Source organism: Haemorhous mexicanus, chromosome 8, assembly GCF_027477595.1.
Source record: "Haemorhous mexicanus isolate bHaeMex1 chromosome 8, bHaeMex1.pri, whole genome shotgun sequence".
NCBI classification, from domain to species: Eukaryota; Metazoa; Chordata; class Aves; order Passeriformes; family Fringillidae; genus Haemorhous; species Haemorhous mexicanus.
The window spans coordinates 12,261,877-12,275,356 of record NC_082348.1 but is presented as its reverse complement, the minus strand read 5'-3'; the positions used below and the strand labels follow the sequence as shown (position 1 = coordinate 12,275,356).

Below are 13,480 nucleotides of genomic sequence, written 5' to 3'. Positions count from 1 at the left end.
CAAACTTTTCATAAGCGAAAATATCACTGAGATTCATTTTTCATAATCATATCAATTGGATCACATGAAGGATGTGTTATTTATCCTCGAAGTTTTTATTGGAGTCTTTCATAACCAGGCCAAAGAAGGAGAGTAATAAAAGAAGTTGAGAAACTTGTTATTCCCTAGATGCTTTCAGAACATGAGACATTAGAGGTGTTTCATCATCACACTGATGATGCAAAATCTTTGTAGAGGCTAATAGTTCTTAATAATTCCATCTTGAACAATATGTGCAAGAAAATGGAAGATAAATCCTGCTGAAAGATTAATCTGGCATGGTGACTACATGTAAACAAGGACCTTTTTGAACATGCATTGCATGATTTTCAGGGCACGTGTACTTTTCAGAGCCTCCCCAGCCAGCATTTCAATGTCAGAAATGTTTGGAAATGAGTGTCTGGAATTTAGTTCACATAGTTATTTCTTGCTGCTTGAGTTACCAGTTGAGATGCCAGTTTGATAGAGGTGCTATTTAGTCAATCTGCTGTTAAAATTCCTGCCCCTGTTCTGTTGAGACAATTGCTTATCTGCTATCAGCCGTGGAATCTCTGTAAATGATTCAGTGCCTAAAGGCTATTTAAAGTGCAGTAGCTCCTCTTCTTTTGAAATTCGACTCTGGTTGCCCAGGCTGTCCCCTCCCCTAACCAGAGGCCAATTGATTATATTTGTGATACCAGAGCAAGGGAGGGGAGGGAGTGGAAAACAAAGTCATTGTGCCTTGTGGGTGTAGGAGGGTTCGATCAAGCCAAAACACTGCTGCTGTTCACACAGGGTCTGAAGGAAAGCTTTTATGTCTGATCTCCCCTCCCTACCCCACTTCTGTCATTTGATCTTGTGAGATGCTATCTTGTTTTGTTAAATTTGGTTTGCTAATAATATGACCACCTTCTTGTATATCTAGTGTTCAGGTAGATTGCTGATATCCTTGAACTGCTTTGCTATTATGTGCTCTGTAATTTTTTCCACCTCTTGAAGATAGAAGAATTTGTGGATTTCCTTTCTTATTTTTAAGCAAAAAAAAAAAAAAAAATAGAAAAAGTAATTGTAAAATCCAGGATGACTGATGGTTAGTGCTAACAAAGCACTGCTAGTTGCCTGAAGCCACTTTGATTATGGGTACAAGTTGCTATAAATGTACTATTGATTTTTTTATTATTATTTTTGGGGTTTTTTTTAAATGGGACTTGAATTACCCTTGATTAAATGTCATGTTTCTGATTAGAAAGAGGAAAGCCGCCAGCTAACCCAAATCCAGTACATTGCATGGCCTGATCATGGGGTTCCTGATGATTCCAGCGATTTCCTCGATTTCGTGTGTCTTGTGCGAAAGAAGAGGGCTGGCAGAGAAGAACCTGTGGTTGTTCACTGCAGGTATCATATTTTTTTCCAATTTTATTTAAATCATCAAAGTGAACTTTTTATCATCAAATAGCTGTTCTGTGCTTTGTTCTTGAAATACATATTTAATAGTATCTGCTTTGGGGATGACAGGAAAACTCAACATTGAAATAAAACAAATATTTAATGTGGTAATCGCATTTCAATAAGCAAGATTTTGAATAGCAACGTGTTGATCTGTTCAGGCATTTTGCTGGGATGTTTTGTTTTGTTTGCAATTTAAATGCTTGTGGTAACAATCTACATAATAATTCAGGGAAATGGCAAAAGGTACTTGGTAACCATGAGGAATGAGTTCCTATTCTACAAAGCTCTAGAGTAGATGTGTAAATGATCCATAGTGGAAAATGCGGGTGGTTTATTAAAAGATCAGTTAAAAGACATTTTCTCTCAAGTCTGCAGTCTCAGGCTATGTGGTATTTTGATACTTATATTAAGATGAGACATTTTTCTCAACAATTTACCTTTGTCATGAGTTAAAATAACTGTTGTTTAGATCTTTACATACACATGAAATGTAATTTTTCTTTTCCTTGTGTAATACTTTGTTATAGCATTCTCCATTCCTTCAGTGAATTTCAAGACCTTAATCATTTTATAATACCTGGTTAGTAAACTAGAATAATACCAATTGTTTTCAAATGAACATGTGCTATCATAGTTCTTGGGGAGCAGTTCTGTGAATATTTGACCTCTCAATTCTGAATATTCCCCAAAGACTTAGTGTTCCTGAGTCAGGCATGTATCATTCTTTTCAGAGAGAAGCTGAAAAGTGTAAGAGATAAAAAAAAATTTAAAGACTTTTATTGAAGGAGGTGAAAGAAAAAGAAAAATACACCTTGTGTATCACAAATTGTATTTCATTAGTTCTGCTTTCAAGTTCTGTTTTATGCAGGTCAGGGTGAATCTTACTGACTAGGAAAACCAGAATGCCAGTGTCTTCTCAGCTTCCATTATTTATATACTTCTGGTTAATATGGTTGTGAAAAGCTGGTGAAAATGGCAGCCAAATACACCCTATATGACATAAACAGTGCAGAAACACTGGAACAACAACATTGGACAGTAGGAACAGTTTCATTCATCTCAGGGAGGCACCAGTTCAGCTCCAAACTGATAATTTCAATGTGTAATTGAAGCTTTATGAAAAATTTATGTTTTACAGAAGAAAAGAGATGGATTATCACAGTTGAACATAATTTACTTAATTGGCCCAACTTGGTGTCTGTTGGGAAGTATAACCAAATTCCAGCAGGGAGTCAAGCAGAAGGACACCAGGTGTTCCTCCATATGGTGCATGCACTCTATTTTTAACATCTCTTCAGAATAATAGGACAGGGCATTAGTGCAACAAAATTTGGTTTTAGTACAAAGCCACCAACTTTAGTGTGAGGAATCCAAGAGCTAATGGAAAATTATTTTATTTTGTACAATAATAATAATTTAAAAACAAACTGGTCCAAACCCACAGAGATTATAAAGCAACCAAGACCTTAAGGAGCTGGAAAGGTTTTTATGATGTTGTGTTATGTGGTTATTTTTATCTTTACAAGGTCTTACTAGTTTTGTTGAACAGTTTCTAATTCTTCTTCTACGTGAGATAGGAACTACCCATCCTGTCTATGCCCTTCATGATTTTCATGCCCTATCTCAGTGTTCTACTCTGTCAGTCAGTGATTGCCTTTTCTAAGCTGAAGGGTCCTTTCCTACCTTGTGTTTGTCATAGGGAAATTACCACATTTTCCATCGTTGTTGCCCTCTGAATCTTTTAAAATTGTAAAATGAGTCATTAGGTTCTTTGACAGTTACTGTTGGTTTGTGCTTGGATTTAATAAAGCACTCTGTATTTAAGTTCTATACATATAAATTCTAGAAATATAAATATTACAGAATCATTTTATATAACCAGCACATGTACGTCTTGTCTGAAAAAGCTTATGACATCACTGAAATATAGAGTAGCTTTAATGCCACCTTCTGGACAAAGATTTAAATAGTAGTTTAGCCAGACTTAATTTGCAGTAACTCTTTAAAATCAGAACAAGTGGCTTTCAAAGTTTGAAATGTTGATATTAATCACTTTAGATCCAAATACTTTCATTTATTGTATGAGTTTGGATAATGCTGGCATTTCAAAGTATGTATTTGTTCCTATATTCCAGTATGGGGAAACATTTGTTGTCCATTTCAAAAGTGCAACATTAATTGAAAGATTTGAAACTGTTCATTGAATTCAAGGTTAAATATTTAGTCTTTAAGGCTTGCCATTTCTGGAAAAGCATAGGTGTACATAAAACAAAGTAGATGAGTCTTTAGATTTGTTATATTTTTAAGGAAAAAATGTTTGTCTGTAAGCTCTCTTGATAATTTTTCCATTCTGAGATGTGTATGTTATGGTACTTCCTTGTCTTGAAAGGGATTGCTATCATGTATTCCTTTTAATAGCAAGAAAACAATCCTTATTGTCACACTGTAGAAGTTTCTAGTAATTGTTCTTTTACTTACTTGGAAATAGGAAGGTATGCATTGCTTGAAGGACATGAGTATTATTTTATTGGCCCAACATTCCAGAAATGATCATTTCAGCAATGGTCCAACTGACACGTGTCCAGCATGCGCGTGTTTTGTTATCCTCTAGATGTCAGTGTGGTTTGTAATGGGATCTTAGCAGACATCTCTGTCAGCTCTGCTCAGGGAATGGCTGGGCGAGGCAGTTCCTCCTGCAAGGAGCAGCAGTTCTCTACTGATGGGTTTTGCTCTGTTCAGGCAGGACAGAGGCTGCTTCCAGACACAGACACAACCAGTCCTATCCCTGCCCCAGCAGTATGGGAGTCATAGTGGTCAGCCCTGAGAATCCAGGAGAAAGAAGGTCTTTAAGTATGAGCAGTACTCCAGACACTTGATTTCATTTTCCACTTTGTGCTTTTGTTGCTGTTCCAGTGCTGGGATTGGCCGGACAGGAGTTCTGATCACGATGGAGACAGCGATGTGTCTCATTGAGTGCAATCAGCCGGTTTATCCTCTAGATATTGTAAGAACCATGAGAGATCAAAGAGCCATGATGATCCAAACACCTGTGAGTATCGTCCCTGCTGTTCCGGGCTGCAGAACAGTAATTTCCTATGATCCAGACATACTGGATGGATTTTTAATGCACTTGTTGATCATAACGTGGAGATCACCTTTACCCGATGTAGCTGTAGCCTTGGCTTCAGGCAAAAATAAATTCTTAAGGCTATTGGAAAGCAGCAATTCTTTGTATTTCTTTGAAAAAAAAGCAGTAGCTGTTTCAGAGATAACCTGGCAAATAATGACAAAAAGAAAATTTTCAGCAGTGTAAAAATCACTCAGAGAAGAAAGCAGGAGCCTAATTCTAGGTGTTAAGAATCAGAGTAGTGTAAAAGATAAACACAGAAAGAGCCAAGGCATGCAAGAAAAAACTTCAGTGACGAAATTTAGTGATTTTTTTGTTGCCATGTTGCCTTAGTTGTAATGGAAGCAAGCCTTAACTATGCCCTGTTAATGACTTAAAGGGAAATTATCAGAGAAATAATATTTGTAAAAATCAGTGTAATTAAATCTCATGCGAGATGCATCAAAGCAATCCTAATTGCCTTTTTATTAGTCTAAAAAAAGTAACTTACTGAAGGATTCTTTTGGGGGTTTCATGGCATTTGATATACCTTAAGATACCAGAACTTTTCGTGCACCTGTAAGGTTTGGGTTTTGTGAGATAATTTGCGTATTATATTTCAGATTTGTAAGAGTTTTAGAAAAGATTTAGAAACTTGTTATTGTATCAGTCAGGTATTGCTAATCTCTAAGAGCAGTTTGTGTTCACATTTTTAGAAAGTACCTAAAAAGGGTGAAAAGGTGGAGTTGTGTTGTCTTTCCGAAAGGGAAAAAAGAAAAAAAGAGACCTGGATTTTTGGTTGTTCCAAAATTTGTATAGTTCCAGGTTTTATTATTTTTTTGAAAGAGTAATCATGAGTAATGGGTGTAGTTTTACTCACAGTGTACAGCATTTAGAGAGAAAGCATCTTGAAGGAGAAAGGGCACTAGATCCAGTGTGAAATCACGATTACTTGAAAGTAGTTACTGTAGTAATTTTCATGTCCCTGCTGCTGTTCTCTAATAAAATTTGAATAAAACTTTTTTGTTCTTCAGAGAGTATTAAGGCTGACAAAAAGTATGTATGTGTCTCTATTTCTAGTTCATCAGTCATTCAGTGCCGCTGAATTCATGTTCCAGTACTCATGTTTCACTAAAAAGTTGTTGTATTCAGGTAGCACAGGAACGATGATACATGAAAAATAGCAAAGGATGTGTTTGTGACAGTTCTTCAGGATGGATAGCTGTCTCTCTAACATATGTAGAGGGGGAGAAAGTGTTATTAGTGAAGGTAGGAGTTGCAGTGGTGAGGGTTCTAACTGCATTTTTTCACAGTATGTGCCCAGAATAATCTGGTCTCCTCGTTTTTCTTAGAAAACAAAAAATTTCAAGATTCAGTGAAAAGCAGCTGTTTAGTGCATCGGAGGAAGAAGGTCTAATAATGGAGTTTGGGGTTTTTTTGAGGTTTCATGACCATCAGCCGAAGTTGCCGTTCCTCCTTTGGCAGCCGGAGCTGGGCCCGTGTGTGCCGCGGGGGGGCGCTGTGCGCCGCCAGCTCAGCCGCCCTCGGGGCGCGCTGGGACAAACGCGGATTTATCCCAAAGGAGAGAAATGAACTGTTTCATATACACGCGACAGGATTGCAAATAATGGCTCTAGTGCTAGATGTGTTCCTATGTTAATCTCTTAAGATCTGACATCGCTAACTGTTCCACAACACTGACAGTGCAGGTGTGCTGGAGTTCTAACCAGCATAGGCTCATTGTGCAGGATGCAGTGTGAGTTGTGGCGCTTTGCATTTATTTTGGTTTGTTTTCATTACATTCTAATTTGATTACTGTCGGGTTTTTAAACTATTATTTGAATAAAACAAACTGTTAGTCACCTCTGTGTATGCAGGTGCTAGACTTCGACGCCTTGAGAAGTTAGACGTTATATAATGTTAAGAAAGAGGAGGTTTGGGTTTTTAAAACATGAAACATTTCTTTTAAATCAGATTATGACAGGGAGGTGGCAGTAACATGCCTGAGTTAATGTAAGTATGAAAAAGTGCTTTGAAACTATGGCTTCTAAATCCAAAGGCATGGAAACCTCCGGTCAGTGGAATTTCAGCAAGGAAATAAAGAGCAAAAAATTGCTAAATAGGTGTTGTAATAATAATACTGGGGTTTTGGGTAATGGCTTTCAGTATATATTTCAAAGTGCCATTCATCCTATTCTTCTGTTGAGAAACAAAATGCTCTCATCTAAAGTTCCTTTTGTATTATGTTTCCTAAACTAACTTTGAAACACAGTTCTTGGCCTGTCAAGAGAATGGGGTGGGGAAATCTTAGAGGCCTTTTCTGTTTCCAAATGACATTTTTCAATTACATTTCTTTTCAATTTACTGAATCTACTTTCCTTTTCAGAGTCAGTACAGATTTGTATGTGAAGCTATTTTGAAGGTGTATGAAGAAGGATTTATTAAACCTTTACAAGTATCACTGCATAAGTAAAGAGCAAAAAACCTGTGATATCAATTGAGGAATCCTGTCCTCTATAATGAACTGGCAACATTCTTTGTGCCATAATACTGCTTGCAGGAAATGATAGTGAAGTACAGCAAAGAATTGACAAAGGACTTTGAAAACTTCAGCACTGTTGCACTTTACGTTGAAACAAAATCAGTCTCTGAAACTCTTCTAACCTTCGTTTGTTTGAAGACTTTATTTTCGTGATTTGCTCCGAACAAACCATGGACTGAAAGAACTGATTGTGTTCAGGGTAATCGACGATATTTCATTGTAGTGCCATATACTGCGCTTCTGGTTGAATAGCTACAAACAAGGCTTGGAATTATTTCACTCTGTTTTACACCCATGTCTCTTAAAATGAAAAACAAATGAAAAAATACACTAAGCCATGGTCTTTTTCCAGTGCTAGGTTTATTTACTATGTACAGACTCTCACAGTTTTGTTTTTTACAACATTAGCAATATTGCCAATATTAGATAGATACACACTGCCTACTGATGCAGCACACTTTGTCCTACACCCTTACTAGAGACCAGCTGGTTGTTAGAGGAGAGCTGGCATCTGTTAACCCAGCAGTAGCTGCATAATGCCCACTTACCAGCATCTTGTACAAAATAATAACAATAAAAATTTTAAAAAACCAACACATAAATAAACAGCATTTCTTTGGCACAGCTTGTGTGTCATACACTGGTGTATTCTGATTTGTGTGACTTCAGATTATGTGATGGGAACTAGTGCATGCATTATGTCTTAACCCCTTAAGTGCCTTGAGACTTACAGCGTACATCCAGTGAAAGGCACTCGTGATTCCATGGGGGTGGTATTGTCCTGTCATATTTATCTTAATGGGTTCAAATTTTTTAAATGGCCCTTGGTGCTTGGAATATGTTACCACAAGGGGTCATGGAAATACCATTCCCTCTTTCTTTATATAAGTACCTGTGTGCTACTCTCTGTAGCAAAAGCACCTCTGCCAACTTAATGAATGAGCATTGTGCTGCTGTGCTGTAATTATATCAAAAATCTGACACATTCCTTCATTCCTTCCAACTAGTAACTTACTAGCATCTTACTACAAAATGCTGGAAGGTCATTAGAAGCTGATACCTTGTTCTATCCTTTTATTGAGAATAGCTGTTTTACTCGATTAGACATAACTCTTTAATAGCACTGATAATTAAGTTGAATTTACAATCAGATGAGATTTAATTCCATTACCTTCTAACTAACTTGTTAAGTCCTAATAGTTGATTTCAAGCCATGTTCGTACCGCTCTGCCTTTTATTTTCTTTTCTTTTCTTTGGAGGGGAGAAGGGAGGAGAACACTATGAAGTTATCCCAGAACTTAATTTTAATTTCATGATGACCCCTGTCGCCTTCTGTTATGCTTGTGCAAAATTGTTCCACTTGGTATGGGTTGCATCTTATTTAAGTAGGTAGAAGATTTGTAAGAAATGTCTGTCTGATACAGTATCTGAGCTCATTCTAAAGATGCATAAGTGTCCCCATTTTTTAATATTTTTCTAGTATAGGAGAAACCAAGTCAGAAGCAAGGTACCCGGTGTAATATACTATAAGAAAAAAAACAGTCACTAATTTGACTGCCCTGTGACAGAATAACTTTGTGCCCTCTATTTAAAAGTTTTAATTTATTGTATTGGTTTCCTGAAAATGTTTATCCATTAAATTTTGTTGTAAGCTATATATATAGCATAGAATTAAAATGGAAAGTTCTACGCTAAATAATTTTTAACTATTGAAGAATTATATTGTATAATATACTTTGTTCTATGGACATTTGAAACAGATCAGCTATGAACTATTAAATGAAAAGGGATTCAGGCAACGTGAAATCCTGGCTTATGACTTAGTAATGAACAAGAACCTACAATGCCAAATGAAAGATAGAGTTTTAAATATTTTTAGAAAACAGAATAATATTAGGAGGGCTGTGGCCCTGTTACTTATATTTCTAGATTTGATGCTGAAGTCAATATTATCCCTCAGCAAAAAAGAAATTTTACAAGAATCTCTGAATCTGAACTGAACTGAAAAAGAATAATGTGGTAGCTTTAATCTCAGTTATATTTTAAGCCATTTGCAACAAATAAAAATTCTTTTTTATAATTCTTTAACTTCCATATGATGAGGTCATTAGCTGAGTTGCTGGCTAGTTAGAAGGTTATATTGAACTCAGCACTTAATGTCCAAAAAATAAAATAATTCATCCATTATACTGAAAGAAATTTTCTTCATAGTTAAGTTGTAAACAAAAATAGCATTTGCCCTGTTATTCTGAGGGAAATCAGAATTAGAGTTTATGCAGCATTATATAGCATTGGTACGTCACATACTTAAATATTCTTATGTAAAATTGCCATAGCAGTTCAAGTTCAAAAGTCCCATTTATACCACAATTAAGTGTGGGATATGTATTGGTCATGTGTCTTTACTGTTTTGATTACAAACACAGGCAAGAATAATAGGTCTCACCAAAATTTTCCTCTGCACTGGCTTGTTGTTTATTAACTAGCTGCACTGGGGGAAAAAATTGCAACAAAGTACCTATTAATTAATTGGCCATCAGCGACTCAGTGGCTTTTGGCTTCTCCAAAGCCAGGATAAAGTTAACCAAAAACTGCTTGGGAAAGAGAACAGCACTGAATCCTTTCTGCAGCATAAATCAGTCATTTAAATTTTTCTACCTGTTGTGGTATAAATGGCCTTTAAAATATTTTTATATGGCCAAACAAAGCAAAACTGCTTAATATTTTACTTTGGGTTATGAAGATCTGTATCATCCTTAAGAGTTTTTTAAAGAAGTTTTTGTATGTTTCATGCTGTACAAAACATGAATGTATCTTTCAGACATAATGACTTATAGACCTATATGTGATTGGTGTTATGACTGTTGGATTTTATGAATAATTATTTTCATACCATTTGATTAGGAAAAATGTTGGGTGGGTGTGGGAAAGAGTATGTTTCTAACACTTCCATGATACAAATCCAGTTAAAGAAAAAAAAAGAGTAGTTTTCATTGTAAATAAGAGCAATATTATGACAAATTTGTGCCAATGTAAAATGTTAAGATTTTTGTTTTTACTTTTAGATTCAGATTGAAAACTACCACTACCATCTCTTGTTTAAAATGGATTTGAAGGGGTTTTTTAGTAGAAAGACATGGGGCTCTAGTGGGGGCTTTGAGTGGTTTTTGGGAGCATTTTTTATTTTTGCTAAATATGAAATAAGATACAGGTATTGTTTAATAAACCACCTACAGACTGTCAGCCAGTCCACTTCGAGAAATACTGCATTAGATATCCCAGGTAACTGAGGGCTGAAAATTTCATTTATCCTGAATTTGGAAGCATTTGGTATTTTTAATCACTTGTAGGTCTTAAGCAGTAAAATACTGCTTTTATGCATTTCATTTTATCTATTCTCTCCCTGTTATGATAAAGAGAACGCCCGGGGTGTTTCTCACTAGATTTAATGCTAGCTGACATTTCTTCCACGTTTCTCTGTTAAATCTCAAAAGCTTATATGCCATATAGATAAAGCAATAACACTTCTTCTAGAATATCTGATTACAGTCTGGCACACCATCTAGTAAAGAAAGGGTGAGAAAGCAGTTGGGACATTAAGGAACATGAGGAAGTTGTTATGGAACTTGTGTAGTTGGCAACTTTCCGTGGAGACCTTCCAAAAAGCTTCATGGTACCTGGAAGGACCAAAATACAGCAGATGTGCTGCAGTTGTGCTGCCCAGGGAAACAGGACGAAGGGAAGGTCTGGCATGAGAGATGCTGGAGCTCCAGGTATGCTGTGGAGCTGAATTATGTGATATTTTTATGCTTATGCAGTGTGTGCAGGTATGTGGGTGATGTTTGGTGGCTCAGGGAATTAGCATGAGCATGAAAAGCTCTACAGATCCACCAAGCTCTACAATTTCCGAGCAAAAAAAGGTTGTCCAGTACATATGCTATAGTTATGACTGTAGAGCCTCTGTGCAGGCAATCAGCAAGCCCCTCAGCCCTGAGGATAAGAGGAGTGATTTGGTTATGGTCCACATGAAAATTTTGCATATTTGGACTTCTAGTTAGTAGAGGAACAATGTCCTCTAATATAAATTGCAGTCTTTTTCTAGCTCACATCTCAGGTCCCCAGTTAGCTTGGTTGGGTGTATTTGCCAATTCTAGTGTACCCATCTTTTGTCTTGAGACTGAAAAAGTTCTTTCCCATTGCTACTTCTAGTGCTAGGATCCAGTATTAAGATCTGATAAAAACATATTCATTGATTAATTGTGGATCTTGCATGAATATGCAGGTATTTATAATTAGTGGTGATTGGGAAGCTGTTAGAAGGAGGAAATGGTTGGTTTGTTTCAGTGTAACTGTTCTGTCCAGTCTCTGTTATCCCACTGCACTTAGTCACTTCTTTGTTTAGAAGTCTGCAAAGAAGGCCAGTTCCTTATCACTGGATTTTACCTCTGTGCTTGTTACACCCACAGGGGTCTATCTTTTCATAGGGCTTCTCCTGAGATCTCAATGGTTAAAAGGAGACATCAATGACTTTCTTAAAAAAATATGCTGAAATATTGAACTTTTAAAATTTAGACATTTTGATTAGTAGCCTTATTTTAAAAAGCCACTAAAATATCTGATTCTACTCTGCTGTAGCAAGAATGATGGTTCACAGACTGGCTGGCAGCTTGTTGGTTGTGGTATTTCATATTTAGCAAGCTTACACATTTTAAAGGATAATTTTTTTCAAAGTGTTTTGATGTTTGAATAGTAGCACTTTATGTCATGCTTACTACTGACTGAACTATTGGACAAAATAAATTGGGTTTGGAGAGAGATGCCTAATGGGTTTCTGTACAGAGATGATTCGGCTTACGCCCTGGTATGAAGGCTTTCTGTTGTTCCAGCCATTTCTTTTTGATTGTTCATGTGTTTCTGAGGGATTTTCAGAAAATAGGTATTAATAAGATAATTCTATCATCTCAATTTTCCTGTCTTAATACAAATATGAAGCCTACATTTGGGAAAAAAACAAAAAAGGAAAAAAAAAAGGTGCAAATAGAAACTTACAGGGTACTGTAAATTTATGTGCTCTCTCTCAGCTAGCTGCAAATTAGCTATGTTTACTGTAAATGTTTCTGCTAAGCATTATTTTTAAGATTAGATCAATTACCTGGAAATCAGTATTCTGGTTTGTTGTTTTTTTTTTTTTTTTACTTAACTTATTTGAATTTTCATAACTATAGATAATGCACAACAAATTTTAAGGAAGTTGTCACCCTTTTGCACCTAGGCCAGGGGCCTGAGATGTGAGTGAAAGGGTTAAACAGTTTATGTTAAGCTGTTTTGTTCTTTAACTAGAATATATCCACAAGGACTAGACTATAAATGATCCAGTGCAATTATCTCAGCACATTGGGGCACCACAGTAACAACCCATAATAATCTTACAGGAAAATTAAGGTAAGAGAGTGAAGGTTTTATCTTATCCAGTGTATCCAGATTTGTTTTCCATTTGGTTTGCTTCATTTACCAGTGATCCCATTTTCACCAGCCAGTTTGGCAGGGCTGTTTGTGTAAGGTTTGGGCTTTTTTTCTGTAACGGGTGCTATACTATGTGTAAATACAAAGGGAAGAGTATTATTTAGTTCATCATTAACAATCAGATGGTGACAATATTTTTGCCAGTTACTTCTGGTAATGAATTTCCATTTCCAGCTGTGGATTTCAGTTGTCAAATATCTTCTCAAGTTTCATACTGCTGAATGATGGACTGCAAGTGTGGAGTAAATAATCTCAGAGTTGAACAGCTCTTGCATTGTTTAGACTAACTCTTGTGTATCTTTATTAATACTGGGGGGATGCAAAGGCTCTTCCCGTAAGTAGACTTCTGCCTATAAATTTGTTTAAAAGCACATGAGGGGGAGGGAAAAAACAAACCAACAACCTAAATGCATCATCTTGGCTAAGCAGCCAGGACGGTTGATTGGAAAATGATGGAAACTTGAAATTGGTCAACACTGGACAATGTGAAAATAAATTCAGCTTTTGTCACTGCAGCTACTGTATGCTTTAAAGGGCCTTATGTATTTGTCCTCATTTTGATAAAATTAAAATTCTTGCCATTAAAATTATACACTAATTTCTACCGAAAACCAGCAGTTCCCAGGATAAATATGCTAATTAACATTTAACAAGTCTTGTTTTAGTCTTAAGTAAAATTTCATTCTATTATGTGAAAAAATGCTGTTATGCATATTTTGTGGATATATTTAATTTCAGTTGACAAATAGTTGTCTAGGTACAGACTTGAAAATATATATATAGTTTACTTGTGGATCTTAATTGTTTAATTGCAAAATAAAGATGTGCTTTAGTAATTTAAA

General features: G+C 36.1%; 1 protein-coding gene across 2 annotated transcripts in view; it reads left to right on the top strand.

Moving 5' to 3' along the window:
• Positions 1–13,480, top strand: part of PTPN4 (protein tyrosine phosphatase non-receptor type 4) — a 109,388-nt gene extending 95,908 nt beyond the window's left edge. For both annotated transcript variants that reach the window (XM_059852766.1, XM_059852767.1), the window contains exons 25-27: positions 1,265–1,413; positions 4,381–4,516; positions 6,960–13,480. In XM_059852766.1, coding sequence (XP_059708749.1) covers positions 1,265–1,413; positions 4,381–4,516; positions 6,960–7,046 — 372 coding nt within the window. In that variant the 3' untranslated portion in view covers positions 7,047–13,480. The remainder of the gene's footprint in view (positions 1–1,264; positions 1,414–4,380; positions 4,517–6,959) is intronic.